This window comes from Sander vitreus, chromosome 13 (assembly GCF_031162955.1).
Source record: "Sander vitreus isolate 19-12246 chromosome 13, sanVit1, whole genome shotgun sequence".
Taxonomy (NCBI): Eukaryota; Metazoa; Chordata; class Actinopteri; order Perciformes; family Percidae; genus Sander; species Sander vitreus.
Genome location: NC_135867.1, coordinates 204,612 through 220,297, shown reverse-complemented (window position 1 = coordinate 220,297; position 15,686 = coordinate 204,612). Strand labels below are relative to the sequence as shown.

The 15,686-nt window shown below is 41.0% G+C and overlaps 2 protein-coding genes across 2 annotated transcripts; both read left to right on the top strand.

Annotated features, from left to right (window-relative positions):
* Nucleotides 1-207: 207 nt before the first annotated feature.
* LOC144528171 (uncharacterized) lies at nucleotides 208-12,689 on the top strand. The gene is made up of 7 exons (XM_078266648.1): nucleotides 208-337; nucleotides 4,868-4,944; nucleotides 5,199-5,288; nucleotides 5,410-5,496; nucleotides 6,727-6,957; nucleotides 12,132-12,221; nucleotides 12,343-12,689. Exons 1-7 carry the CDS (start codon nucleotides 208-210, stop codon nucleotides 12,493-12,495), a joined length of 858 nt encoding a protein of 285 aa, XP_078122774.1. The 3' UTR covers nucleotides 12,496-12,689.
* A 932-nt stretch (nucleotides 12,690-13,621) lies between these two features.
* On the top strand, nucleotides 13,622-15,464 carry LOC144528098 (caspase recruitment domain-containing protein 18-like). The gene is made up of 3 exons (XM_078266551.1): nucleotides 13,622-13,889; nucleotides 14,056-14,134; nucleotides 14,788-15,464. The coding sequence occupies exons 1-3, from the start codon at nucleotides 13,758-13,760 to the stop codon at nucleotides 15,075-15,077; spliced, it is 501 nt and encodes a 166-aa protein (XP_078122677.1). The 5' UTR covers nucleotides 13,622-13,757; the 3' UTR covers nucleotides 15,078-15,464.
* The last annotated feature ends 222 nt before the right edge of the window (nucleotides 15,465-15,686 follow it).

The following is a 15,686-nucleotide window of genomic DNA, read 5'->3' as shown; positions in this document are numbered from 1 at the left end:
AAATAAAAAAAACGGTTCAAGCTGCAACATTAAAGTGATAAACACACAAACATTTTCTTTTCTCTTAATTTCAAGATGTCAGAACTTTGAGATTCTCTTAATACAGTAAACGTCTGCAATGTATCTTTCTTTGCTGATTTCATCATGCTTCTATAGTTAATAGTTACGTATAAACTTCTTGACAGTAGAGTTATAAATGATGAGGAAATGCAGTCAGTCAGAACAAAAACCAGAGCGGACAAAGCCCGAGAAGTGATCGACACGGTGCGAAGAAAGGGAACTAAAGCTTTCCAGAGAGCTGACGTTAATCTGAAGATAAAGCAAGAAGCTGTGGAGTGTGATGATGAATCTCTAAAATAACTGATTAACTATTGTCATCTTTAGATTAGAACCTGTTTGAACCGGTTTTATTAAGTGAACTTTGATCTGAAACTGATTCAAAGGGAGAAGAAAACATGTTGATCTTTGTTTCAGCCACTAGATGGAGGCAGAACTCCACAGATGGACAAAGACTTACTTACTTACTGCCTATAATGCCTGTTGTTATGTAGGGCAGCAACAAAGCTTTCCCACTCTTATCTGTTTTGGGCCAGTGTCTTGATAGAGCCCCAGGTGTGATGTAGGGTCTTCAGCTCTCCCTCCACCGTCCTGCGCCAGGTATTCTTGGGTCGTCCTCTTTTACGTTTGCCATCTGGTGTCCAGTGAAGGGCAGTTCGCGTGATGTTTTCTTGCTCTCTACGTATTACGTGTCCAATCCATTTCAATGTTGTCATGTTTACACTGGCTGAGTAGAAGTTGATTGGAGAGAAAAAACTTGAGATGTGCAAATAATTAAAAGAGAAACAAATACCGCTTAATACAGCGTAGCTGTTTCAATACATTTTATTCATAGTGTCAAATCATAACTATCTCAGAGCCCTGGAGGTGACAGGGACCATTATTTCTTTAAAAGCGTGTGCACGATTTATAACTTGCACGTGTGTTTTACTAAAGGGCATGCATGCTTTAAATAAGTTGCACGTGCACTTTATGCCTACCAAACAATAGCAGACTTTGAACAGACTTTGAAAAGACTAAAGTCTGACACCATCTCACATCTAAAGACAATTATTTCACATCTATGTCTGTTTTTTGTTTTTAATTTTTTTATATTTAGGAATTATACACAGTGACAAACAATTACAAACAGTACACTGAGACTTGAGAACGCGTCCCAGGGCCAAAAAACATAGAGAGGAAAGATGGGAGGGAGGGAGACAAAACAACACATGCAGAAACAGACACACACACAGACAGACACAAGACAAGGGACCAAACACATGCGCAAGTTAAGGCAAAGGCTGCAGCACAAGGCTACAGCCTCAATGATTCAGCGATGCTGAGCCAAGTGTCCAGAGTCTTTCCTGGCGCTCCACTGATGCACGCTGTAGAGAGTTCCATATACACAACATCCAAAAAGGAAAGGGTCCATGGACGGATAGACAGATCATGAGGTGGTTTCCAACGGGTTGCAATCATTTTCTTTGCAGCTGTAAGTCCAGCAAATACAGCACGTTTTTTAGTTCTAGAGAGCTGAAAGGCTGACAGATCATTCAGAATCAAGACTTTGACAGTAACAGGCACAGTAACATTAATCAAGGTGGAATTTTTGGATGCAATATTGTTCCAGAACTGACCAACGGGAGAGCACTGCCAGATCATGTGAAGATATGTGCCTTGTGCTTTTATTGGGCAGAAAGTGCATAAAGGGCTGTTAATTATTTTCATGTGGTGCATTTTCACGGGGGTGAGATATGTCCTATGAATGAAATTGTAATGAATATGCTGATGGTCTGGATTGCGTGATACTTCTGGAATGTTAGACCATACGTCATGCCAGTCAAGATCGATACTCAGGCCTGGGCAATCGCGTGCCCAGATCCTCTCAATAGGAAGGGCAGATATCACTAAGAACTGATAAAGCCTAGATACCATACCACAGTTTTTAGGCTGCACAGTAAATAACTTCCGGATAGGATGGATGGGCAAAGGCCTCTGCCAAGGAACACCGTATGCCTTGAGTGCTGATCTTAATTGGAAGGTGAAAAAGCAGGAAACGTGGTAGGATTGAATGTGTTCTAAGTCAGAAAAAGGTAACAAGCCAACCTCAAGCTAAAAATGTCTTTTAGACAATGAAGTCCCCTTTGTTCCCATTGTGGGGCTACACGGCCTCTCACCAATCAGGAGTGCTCTATTATTGAATAAAGGGGAAAAAGTGTGCCAGTTACAAGCTATATGGCAGTATGTTTCAGCCAATCTCCAAGTCTTGATAAGATGTGAGATAATGGGGCCAAAGCGTAGCTGACACTGTTAGGAAACATTGGCAAAGAACGAATGGAGTGACCTGGCTCTGTCATAGCACTTTCTAAGGTACACCAGCAAACGGACACATCTGGGTTAAACCAAGTGAGGAGGGCCCCAACAAGAAGGACCAAAAATAATGTTTCTAGTTGGGGAATTGAGAGCAGCTCACCATCCTCTTCCTTCTCTGCAGAGTAGACATCTTAAGCTCGCGTCGCTTGCCTTCCAGACACATTTAGACACCGCTGATTGCACCCACGCCAATAGCCAGCAGGAGGGGGAGAGGCAGCATAGAGCTTCACAAAATGAATCAGTAAAACATTCATTTTAACCACTGAGGCACGGGGCTTGAATCGACATGTGGGGAGACCCATCCATTTTCCGTATAAGATGCTAGCAGCATGGCTGAGCTATGGCAGAGCTACGAAAGAAGTAGACTCACCAGTTAATTTTAAAGCCTGATAAGCTTCCCATACTTTTGCATAAAGATAGAAGGCAGAGGAAGAGACTGAGATGGGTTTTCTAAAAAGACCAAAACATCAGCCCGCAAACAATGAGAGATGATGCTGTGTATTACAATGCATATTGGTGACACCATAACCGACTATGAATAATATTTGAGCCAGCGGCTCAGGGAAATGACAAATAATGTAGACCTAAGGGGCAACCTTGGCGGAGAGAGGATCTTAGAAACTGGAAATAAGAGGAGGAGGTGCGTCCGTTAAGACTGGACCTTTAATCATACCAATGAAAGTTTTGCAACAAGGTCTATCACCCTAAGACTGACCATAAAACGCCACTCAAGTCTGCCAGCGCTTTCATTAAGGCCAAGAGAAAGAAGTGACATTAGTCTTACTGTCCTCTCACAATAACAATGAGAAAGACGAAGACATCTGCTGCCTGCCTGCTCTTATGTGAATCCTGTTTGGTCGGAGTTCACTACTTTGCCATTTGAGACTCCAAACATGGGCTAGGAGCTATGTAAAGATTTTTATATCAGCGTTAAGCAAGCTCAGAGGTCGATAGCTAGAACACTCTGTAGGATCCTTATCCTTTTTCAAGAGAAAGGAAATTAAGGCTGTGTTAACATCCCTTGAGAATTCACCCTTTTCAATAGAGAAGTTAATCATGTGAAGAAGGAAAGGGACCAACTGTTCCCAAAAAAGTTGCATAGAATTCTGAGGGAATCCCATCAAAGCCCGGTGATTTTCCTTTTTGCATACTCTGTACTGCCACCCTTAAGTCTTCAATAGTAATCAATTTGTCCAAGCTAGCTGATTCCTCAGCTGATAACTGAGGGAAGTCAAGCTGATTCAACCAGTGGGATTTATCCAAAGTAATTTCACATCTAGGGCCCTATTTTAACGATCTGAAACGCAACTATCAAACGCCAAACGCAAGTAACTTTGTGGGCGGATCTCGGGTGCTGTTGCTATTATACCGGCGGATAATGACTCTTGCGCCCTGACGCAAATCTAAAATGGGCTGGTCTGAAGCAGCTACATTACTCATAGGTGTGGTTTGGGCGTAACGTGCAATAAACCAATCAGAGCGTTATCTCACATTCCCTTTAAAAGCCAGACGTGCTTGTTCCATGGCAGATTGCTATTATAATGGTGGATTTGCTAGGCGCACGCTCTTTTAATACATCCATGGGCGCACGCCAGGAGCGGTTCACAGCCGAGGAGACTTTTGTTATTGATTTTTCTTTTTGACAAAATGTAAATAAAGAAATGGCACAAAAACATACTTTCCGATGTTTTTGGCTCACTCTCACTGAATCACGATGTTATGAATGCATGGTGATATTTTTGCAATGTAGTCTAACATTAGACCGAGAATACCTTAATAACTTGAGCGCGCGCATAAAAAACCCCGTCCATGTCACCTCCAGGGCTCCGTTCATCTGACAGCAGTTCCTTTACATAAAAACATTTACAGTTTATAAAATGTTTTTTTATAGCTCCACATTACAAGCTGCAACATCAATATGCTGCTTAGATGTTAATGAATCAGTAATAATAATTAAATACTATAATAAAAAAGGTTACAATTTTAAAGGATTGATTCTTTATTTTGCTACTAAAACTTTCATTGAGGTCAAATTTTGAATGGACTTTTAGTTTTTGTATTTTTACTAAAGTTATGAATACTTCTTCCACCACAGACTGAGGCTGAACAGCTGACTGTGTCAGTGTTGGAAAGCTGCTTTACCTCGCTGACTAACACAACTGACGGCACCAAGCAATATTTATGACATATTTGTTCACACGACATGAAAGTGAAAGTACCCGCTTTGTTCTCGGCCTATGGGCGGGAAATAAAGGGCTAAAGCATTGTTCAAAAGAGGGGGGTGGGGGGCTGTGAGTTTGAATGGCTTTTTATTTTGAGGATTAACAAAGTCATAGTTGGAAAAAAATAAAATATTTGACGTTTCCAAATACATTTAAGCATTTATTTTAGATAACTAGAGCGGCAGGCAGGTTGGTGAAACATGATTTAAGTTGGTATCTTCCACTACCTTCAGATAAGAGTTTTGACGTGTCTTCCTCCACTGAGAGCACCTCCGACTGCCGACAAACCTCAAACAAAAAAAAGGAGAAAGTGAGTATTAATTAAACACTTTCTCCTGTGTTAATTTCTCCTGAAAAAAAGTATGCTTAGACCACATTAAGAGATGGTCTGAGCCACGTATGACCACATTGTTTTAACTGTGTGGACTCAAACCTGCCTCCTCAACTGTAAGCAGAAGTACGGACTCATTCACTGGCTTTGTCCACGATGTCTGAGGTATAGCTTTTGCTTCGTGTATTTTGAAAATTTTTATCTAATTGTGTTTAATCTCGTGGTTTGTTCAGATGGATCCTGTTGGATCCGTGAAGACCGAAATGAAGACCGAGAAGCAAGCTTCGTCCCTGAAATCAACCGAATCCTCCAAAACCTCCAAGGTAGCAGCAGCAGAGACAACTCTGTTCTACTGATGCTAACATCTGTTTAAAATGTCTTAATTCTGCATTAAGAACTGAACATTGATGAAACTGTACTTTCATTTTTTGGTATCTAATTTAGCCCGGCGGTCTGACAGTTTACTCCATTAAAGAAGTCAAGTCATTTTGTGACAAGACAGAAGTGAGTGTCAAAGGAAACGTTACGAAGGTGAGTTTAAACCGGAGAAGTTACTTACAAGCTACGAGATGAATCGTGACCATAAAACGTTTTGACGCGTGGGTAGCAGGCCATTACAGTGACATAGGCCGCTACAGTGACATTTTCCCAGGGGGGACGCTGTTTAACATGGTGGATCAGCGACTTCCAATAAGAATACAACTTATCGGAGGAACCTCTAAGAGCAGACTTTATTTCCTCAAGTTTTAAGCAAGATCAAGTATCACACAGCCAGTTCTTAAAAGACGAGGGTGACTTCCAAAGATGCAAGATCCTCTGATGGGCAATCAGAGAGGTAAAAGCAATTACAAGCAATTAGTAGCCGTTGCTCTAATTGCCATCTGGAGGCCTGCCAAAAATAGCTATCTATAGCTAGCTATATGAGGGAACGTACAGATCTTCAACTCCAAAACCTTTGAGATTGTATTAAAGAATAGCTGCCAGAAGTTGGACAGTTTGGGGGCATGACCAGAACATTTGGGTCAAATCACAAGGGTAATTGGGAACATCTATTGCATCCCTCATCTGATGCACCGAGGTAGATCTGGGCAAGCCTGGCTTCACTATAGTGGTTCCTATGTAATACTTTCTATTGTAAAAGACTTGATCCAGGTGGCACCACGCTCCAAGGAAATCTGTGAGATGAGAAAGCACAAAGGCTCCAGGTGAAGAAGCAAAGCTAGAAACAGGCATTTATGGTACATTAATGCGTTTTTTGATTTAACCTGTACCTTCTGACATGTACAGTCTGTGGTGTGGTGAAGACGGTGTATTTGATGGAGTTGGCAGTTCAGTGTGCCCAAGATGCCACCAAAACGTTCCAAAGTATGGCCGAGGAGGAGTGATGGTGGTATTTTACGAAACTGAATGCTTCCATTACATTATGGGCATCGAATGAAGTAGAAAAAAACTGTTATCGAAATAATATTGGTATTGGTATTGGTATCACTTTAATCATCAGCCCTAACTTTTTAATGCATACGATAAAAATGAATCTTTTTTGTTTTTAAGATTTGATGACATTTTTTTAATTGAAGTGATAATACATATAACGCAAGATACCAAAAATTGTTATCCATTTTCCAATTTTGAAGTGAAAATTATGACAAATAAAGTTGTTGATTAGACGTGATACCCAATCTTAAAGTCAGAGTGATAAGAAAATGCATCTTTTCGGTAATTTCGGTTTGTTAAAATAACTTGTGCTATTTGTTTGTTCAGATTAATCATGTCGAAAAGATTGAGGTGAAGTTCACCAAGAAGAAGAGAAAAAGGCAACGATTCCAACTTAAAGACGAGACTGATTCCATCGACATCTTCATGTGGGGGGATGAGACCGAGCAATGCAACGGATTATCAGTCGGAGATGTCGTTAAGGTTACCAACATGAAGACCAATAAGTACTATGAAAACATATTGCTGAACTCAACTGTGCACACCAGAATTGAAAAGGTACCTGCAGTGATCTCCTCGCTGGCAGTCAGCCATGTTTGTAGTTTAGCTACTTACTGCCTATAATGCCTGTTGTTATGTAGGGCAGCAACAAAGCTTTCCCACTCTTATCTGTTTTGGGCCAGTGTCTTGATAGAGCCCCAGGTGTGATGTAGGGTCTTCAGCTCTCCCTCCACCGTCCTGCGCCAGGTATTCTTGGGTCGTCCTCTTTTACGTTTGCCATCTGGTGTCCAGTGAAGGGCAGTTCGCGTGATGTTTTCTTGCTCTCTACGTATTACGTGTCCAATCCATTTCAATGTTGTCATGTTTACACTGGCTGAGTAGAAGTTGATTGGAGAGAAAAAACTTGAGATGTGCAAATAATTAAAAGAGAAACAAATACCGCTTAATACAGCGTAGCTGTTTCAATACATTTTATTCATAGTGTCAAATCATAACTATCTCAGAGCCCTGGAGGTGACAGGGACCATTATTTCTTTAAAAGCGTGTGCACGATTTATAACTCGCACGTGTGTTTTACTAAAGGGCATGCATGCTTTAAATAAGTTGCACGTTCACTTTATGCCTACCAAACAATAGCAGACTTTGAACAGACTTTGAAAAGACTAAAGTCTTAAAGTCTAAAGACAATCATCTCACATCTAACGTTAAAGACTGTCATAATATGTAAAGACTGGGGATCTTGCAGGGTCACACACTGCAACACAGTCTCACGGCAGTTCGTGAAATGGTCACGTAATTTACGTAATCCTTAATCTATTGATTCGTGTACACGGACACGTTTATCTCGTTTATTTTTCCGTGATGGACAGCACGTTTGTTACATTAATGTATTTCAATGGGAAGCATCTTTTGTGATCACAGCACGACTCCGGGGAAACGGGGAAAGGAAACGTTACACGTGACATGATCCCCTGGGTGAAAGTCCTGTTTGACCCATCCGCCCTCCCTCAACCAACCTCCATACGCAGATTTTCAGCCTTTCATACTACTCGCTGCCATAGTCACTCTTAATCCATTAGTTTAAAAAACTGGCTGACCAGCACGAAAAAAACGAGTTAAACGTGTCCGTGTACATGAATCAATAGATTAAATTACGTGACCATTTCTTGAACTGCCGTGAGACTGGGTTGCACATTGTAAGACTACAACTAGATTTGTTGATGTAACCAAGCTACCGCTAGCGTTAGCTGGTAACTTTAAGGGAAAATCTGCAGATTTTCATTTCTGCCGTACATGCAGATGAATGTCTCCAGTACCAGGTGGTCTGTGTTCATCTGCCGGTAAAACTCCCGTTGGATTACACGCTTCAGAAGGGTTGAAAATTTAGCAACTTTAGCGTTTAAAGCTTTGAAGTTTAACAGTTGGCATCACAGTTTGTAAAAAGAAGCTGCCCACAGCTGAATGTGTTCGGTACTTTCAAGGAGTACAATAGTTCACAAGTGTGATAAAATAGCTAGATGATTACACAGATAATAAATACACAAACAGGCTTCTACCCCTAACGTATCTCTGAAGAGGAGCACCGAACAGGTGGCACAACCGGGCAGAATTGAAGCGGGACGGCGCCATTGCACATGCACTTTATTACTCGCATGCATGCTTCAGTAAGTTGCACGCGCTATTTACTAACACACATGTTGGTGGTGATGGTGCAGTGGATATGACACATGCCTTTGGTGTGGGAGATCTGGGTTTGATTCCCACTGTGATACATCAACCAGTGTGTCCCTGAGCAAGACACTTAACCCCTATTTGCTCCAGAAGCGTGTGGCCTCTGACATATATAGCAATTGTAAGTCGCTTTGAATAAAAGCATCAGCTAAATGACATGACTGTAATGCATGTGCAACTTATTGAAAGCGTGCATGCGAGTTATGAAGTTGTTTTTATTTTTGCGTGTGCGCGCGCACATAAAAAAACCCCGTCCATGTCACCTCCAGGGCTCCGTTCATCTGACAGCAGTTCCTTTACATAAAAACATTTACAGTTTATAAAATGTTGAGTGCTGATCTTAATTGAAGGTAAAAGAAAAAAGAGGAACGTGGTAGATTGAATGTGTTCTGCAAGTCAGAAAAAGGTAACAAGCCAACCTCGCTAAAAATGTCTTTTAGACAATGAAGTCCCCTTTGTTCCCATTGTGGGGCTATTATCGGCCTCTCACCAATCAGGAGTGCTCTATTATTGAATAAAGGGGAAAAAGTGTGCCAGTTACAAGCTATATGGCAGTATGTTTCAGCCAATCTCCAAGTCTTGATAAGATGTGAGATAATGGGGCCAAAGCGTAGTTGACACTGTTTGTTAGAAACATTGGCAAAAAGAACGTAATGGAGTGACCAAGGCTCTGTCATAGCACTTTCTAAGGTACGCCAGCAAACGGACACATCTGGGTTAAACCAAGTGAGGAGGGGCCTCAACAAGAAGGACCAAAAATAATGTTTGAAGTTGGGAACTGAGAGGCCACCATCCTCTTTCCTTCTCTGTAGAGTAGACATCTTAAGTCGCGGCCGTTTGCCTTTCCAGATACATTTAGATACCGCTGATTGTAATTTACGCCAATAGCCAGCAGGAGGGGAGAGGTAGCATAGAGCTCACAAAATGAATCCTAGGTAAAACATTCATTTTAACCACTGAGGTACGGGCTTGAATCGACATGGGGAGACCCATCCATTTTTCCGTATGGGGATGTTAGCAGAGATGGTTGAGTTGCGGGCAGAGTCATTTAAAGAAGTAGTGCAGACTTTGACCAGTTAATTTTAAAGCCTGATAAGCTTCCATACTTCTTGCATAAAGATAGAAGGTGAGGAAGAGACTGAGATGGGTTTTCTAAAAAGACCAAAACATTGTCCGCAAACAATGAGAGATGATGCTGTGTATTACAAATGCATATTGGTGACACCATAACCGATTGGCGAATGGCTTGAGCCAGCGGCTCTAGGGAAATGACAAATAATGCAGGACTCAAGGGGCAACCTTGGCGGGAGGATCTAGAAACTGGAAATAAAGAGGAGGAGGTGCGTCCGGTTAAGACTCGGACTTTAATCATACCAATGAAAGTTTTACCAAGGCCCATCACCTCTAAGACTGACCATAAAAACGGCCACTCAAGTCTGTCAAAGGCTTTCATTGCGTCAAGAGAAAGAAGTGACATTGGGGTCTTACTGTCCTCTGCCACATCAACAATGTGGAGAAGACATCTAACATTATCTGCTGCTCGTCTCGTTCTTATGAATCCTGTTTGGTCGGAGTTCACTAATTTTGCCATTTGAGACTCCAAATGATGGGCTAGGAGCTTTGCAAAGATTTTTATATCAGCGTTAAGCAAGCTCAGAGGTCGATAGCTAGAACACTCTGTAGGATCCTTATCCTTTTTCAAGAGAAAGGAAATTAAGGCTGTGTTAACATCCCTTGAGAATTCACCCTTTTCAATAGAGAAGTTAATCATGTGAAGAAGGAAAGGGACCACCTGTTCCCAAAAAAGTTGCATAGAATTCTGAGGGAATCCCATCAAAGCCCGGTGATTTTCCTTTTTGCATACTCTGTACTGCCACCCTTAAGTCTTCAATAGTAATCAATTTGTCCAAGCTAGCTGATTCCTCAGCTGATAACTGAGGGAAGTCAAGCTGATTCAACCAGTGGGATTTATCCAAAGTAATTTCACATCTAGGGCCCTATTTTAACGATCTGAAACGCAACTATCAAACGCCAAACGCAAGTAACTTTGTGGGCGGATCTCGGGTGCTGTTGCTATTATACCGGCGGGATAAATGACTCTTGCGCCCGACGCAAATCTAAAATGGGTTGGTCTGAAGCAGCTACATTACTCATAGGTGTGGTTTGGGCGTAACGTGCAATAAACCAATCAGAGCGTTATCTCACATTCCCTTTAAAAGCCAGACGTGCTTGTTCCATGGCAGATTGCTATTATAATGGTGGATTTGCTAGGCGCACGCTCTTTTAATACATCCATGGGCGCACGCCAGGAGCGGTTCACAGCCGAGGAGACTTTTGTTATTGATTTTTCTTTTTGACAAAATGTAAATAAAGAAATGGCACAAAAACATACTTTCCGATGTTTTTGGCTCACTCTCACTGAATCACGATGTTATGAATGCATGGTGATATTTTTGCAATGTAGTCTAACATTAGACCGAGAATACCTTAATAACTTGAGCGCGCGCATAAAAAACCCCGTCCATGTCACCTCCAGGGCTCCGTTCATCTGACAGCAGTTCCTTTACATAAAAACATTTACAGTTTATAAAATGTTTTTTTATAGCTCCACATTACAAGCTGCAACATCAATATGCTGCTTAGATGTTAATGAATCAGTAATAATAATTAAATACTATAATAAAAAAGGTTACACTTTTAAAGGATTGATTCTTTATTTTGCTACTAAAACTTTCATTGAGGTCAAATTTTGAATGGACTTTTAGTTTTTGTATTTTTACTAAAGTTATGAATACTTCTTCCACCACAGACTGAGGCTGAACAGCTGACTGTGTCAGTGTTGGAAAGCTGCTTTACCTCGCTGACTAACACAACTGACGGCACCAAGCAATATTTATGACATATTTGTTCACACGACATGAAAGTGAAAGTACCCGCTTTGTTCTCGGCCTATGGGCGGGAAATAAAGGGCTAAAGCATTGTTCAAAAGAGGGGGGTGGGGGGCTGTGAGTTTGAATGGCTTTTTATTTTGAGGATTAACAAAGTCATAGTTGGAAAAAATAAAATATTTGACGTTTCCAAATACATTTAAGCATTTATTTTAGATAACTAGAGCGGCAGGCAGGTTGGTGAAACATGATTTAAGTTGGTATCTTCCACTACCTTCAGATAAGAGTATTGACATGTTACTTCCTCCACTGAGAGCACCTCCGACTGCCAACAAACCTCAAACAAAAAAAGGAGAAAGTGAGTATTAATTAAACACTTTCTCCTGTGTTAATTTCTCCTGAAAAAAAGTATGCTTAGACCACATTAAGAGATGGTCTGAGCCACGTATGACCACATTGTTTTAACTGTGTGGACTCAAACCTGCCTCCTCAACTGTAAGCAGAAGTACGGACTCATTCACTGGCTTTGTCCACGATGTCTGAGGTATAGCTTTTGCTTCGTGTATTTTGAAAATTTTTATCTAATTGTGTTTAATCTCGTGGTTTGTTCAGATGGATCCTGTTGGATCCGTGAAGACCGAAATGAAGACCGAGAAGCAAGCTTCGTCCCTGAAATCAACCGAATCCTCCAAAACCTCCAAGGTAGCAGCAGCAGAGACAACTCTGTTCTACTGATGCTAACATCTGTTTAAAATGTCTTAATTCTGCATTAAGAACTGAACATTGATGAAACTGTACTTTCATTTTTTGGTATCTAATTTAGCCCGGCGGTCTGACAGTTTACTCCATTAAAGAAGTCAAGTCATTTTGTGACAAGACAGAAGTGAGTGTCAAAGGAAACGCTACTGAAGGTGAGTTTAAACCGGAGAAGTTACTTACAAGCTACGAGATGAATCGTGACCATAAAACGTTTTGACGCGTGGGTAGCAGGCCATTACAGTGACATAGGCCGCTACAGTGACATTTTCCCAGGGGGGACGCTGTTTAACATGGTGGATCAGCGACTTCCAATAAGAATACAACTTATCGGAGGAACCTCTAAGAGCAGACTTTATTTCCTCAAGTTTTAAGCAAGATCAAGTATCACACAGCCAGTTCTTAAAAGACGAGGGTGACTTCCAAAGATGCAAGATCCTCTGATGGGCAATCAGAGAGGTAAAAGCAATTACAAGCAATTAGTAGCCGTTGCTCTAATTGCCATCTGGAGGCCTGCCAAAAATAGCTATCTATAGCTAGCTATATGAGGGAACGTACAGATCTTCAACTCCAAAACCTTTGAGATTGTATTAAAGAATAGCTGCCAGAAGTTGGACAGTTTGGGGCATGACCAGAACATTTGGGTCAAATCACAAGGGTAATTGGGAACATCTATTGCATCCCTCATCTGATGCACCGAGGTAGATCTGGGCAAGCCTGGCTTCACTATAGTGGTTCCTATGTAATACTTTCTATTGTAAAAGACTTGATCCAGGTGGCACCACGCTCCAAGGAAATCTGTGAGATGAGAAAGCACAAAGGCTCCAGGTGAAGAAGCAAAGCTAGAAACAGGCATTTATGGTACATTAATGCGTTTTTTGATTTAACCTGTACCTTTTGACATGTACAGTCTGTGGTGTGGTGAAGACGGTGTATTTGATGGAGTTGGCAGTTCAGTGTGCCCAAGATGCCACCAAAACGTTCCAAAGTATGGCCGAGGAGGAGTGATGGTGGTATTTTACGAAACTGAATGCTTCCATTACATTATGGGCATCGAATGAAGTAGAAAAAACTGTTATCGAAATAATATCACTATTGGTATTGGTATCACTTTAATCATCAGCCCTAACTTTTTGATGCATACGATAAAAATGAATCTTTTTTGTTTTTAAGATTTGATGACATTTTTTTAATTGAAGTGATAATACATATAACGCAAGATACCAAAAATTGTTATCCATTTTCCAATTTTGAAGTGAAAATTATGACAAATAAAGTTGTTGATTAGACGTGATACCCAATCTTAAAGTCAGAGTGATAAGAAAATGCATCTTTTCGGTAATTTCGGTTTGTTAAAATAACTTGTGCTATTTGTTTGTTCAGATTAATCATGTCGAAAAGATTGAGGTGAAGTTCACCAAGAAGAAGAGAAAAAGGCAACGATTCCAACTTAAAGACGAGACTGATTCCATCGACATCTTCATGTGGGGGGATGAGACCGAGCAATGCAACGGATTATCAGTCGGAGATGTCGTTAAGGTTACCAACATGAAGACCAATAAGTACTATGAAAACATATCGCTGAACTCAACTGTGCACACCAGAATTGAAAAGGTACCTGCAATGATCTCCTCGCTGGAAGTCAGCCATGTTTGTAGTTTAGTCTGCAGAATGAGACAAATCTGGACGTGATCGTATTATATTGAGGGATGTTTCCAATATTTGAAAATGGATTACAGGAATTCTATTTAATGGTGTTTTAATCTTGTGGTTTTTTCAGATGGATCCGTCAAGATCCGTCCCTAAAACCAGCCGAATCCTCCTGCAGGGACGTCTCTATTCTTCTGAGGCTAACTCAAGTCAGTAGACATAAATCATACATTAGAAACGTACCATGACTCAGCGCCTGGGTAGCTCACCTGGTAGAGAGCACGCCTATATACAGAGGCTCAGTCCTCGACGCACCGACGGTTCTGACCTGCGGCCCTTTGCTGCATGTCATTCCGCCTCTCTCTCCCCTGTCATGTCTAAAGCTGTCCTGTCAAAATAAAGGCCTAAAAATGGTGGAAAATATTCTTTAGAAAAAGAAACATGCCATGATAACATAAATGAAAAAGCACTGCCTACAGTCTGTCTCTGTGGGACCTCTGCAGACGAGACTCCAAAGCTGAACACTGCTGTTGTCTTTTCTCAGCTGAGACTTTAAACGCATCACTCGAGCTTCTGCGCATGAAAGTCGGTGGAATACACCATTTTGTAAACATTGCAATACTGAGAAATACAGAGTTGTGTGGGGCTGATAGTCTTAATTAGCTTTGCAGCAACTCATTCTGCAATGCCTTGAATGTAACGGACATTCATTCATATAAAATAGTTGTGCACTATGGCTTTAATCAGCCTTTATTAAGAGACATCCAAACCTAGCATTTCTCTACAGAGAAAAACCACCAGTGAAAAATGCAAAATTTCATTTTTAATTTGTGTGTTTAACTTTTTTTGATGTCCTTTTCAGGTCCCAGCGAGGCAATCCCAGCAGAGAAAAAGCTGCTCAAAGTTCGGAAAGATTTTGTAGGAGGAGTGTCTGATGCTAATCTAAACCAGTTTCTGGATAAACTCCTTCATGATGGTGTTATAAATGATGAGGAAATGCAGTCAATCAATACAAAAAGCAGAGCAGACAAAGCACGAGACCTGATCGACACGGTGCGAAGAAAGGGAACTGAAGCCAGCTCCCTTCTGATCAGTACTCTCCGTGAAGTGGATCCACACCTTTCCAGAAAGCTGGAATTAATAAGAAGCTAAAGCAAGAAACTGTAGAGTGTGATGATGAATCTCTGTAATAACTGATTGTTACACATTAACTATTGTCATCTTTAGATTAGATTCTGTTTAAGCCTGTTTTATTAAGTAAACGTTGACTATGAAAGTGATTCAAAGGGAGAAGAAAACATGTTGTTCTTTGTTTCAGCCACTAGATGGAGGCAGAACTCCACTGATGGACGAACAAGATGCAGATGTGAAATTAGAAAAAACTATTGAGAAAAATATGTCTGAGTGAAGATTCTTCTCCTGATGATTAAAGAGATACTGCTTGGTAATTTTTATACATTTCTTTTTATATTTCTTTTACATTTTTGCAGCCTCTGATGTAATCAGAAAATTAATAAAAGGGAAACAAATACCGCTTAATGCAGCGTGGCTTTTTTATTTATAGTGTCCAATCATACCAGAAGTCTCTCAGGACAGTTTACAGTTAGAGTCGTCTAGACCACACTGTTATTTACAGAGCCAACAATTCCCACCGAGAGCAAGCATTTAGTGCGACAGCTGCGTCGAAAGACTTCCCTTTAACAGGCAGACGCCTCGGACAGAACTTGACTCTTGGTGCAGACCTCATGAAGAGGCGTATGT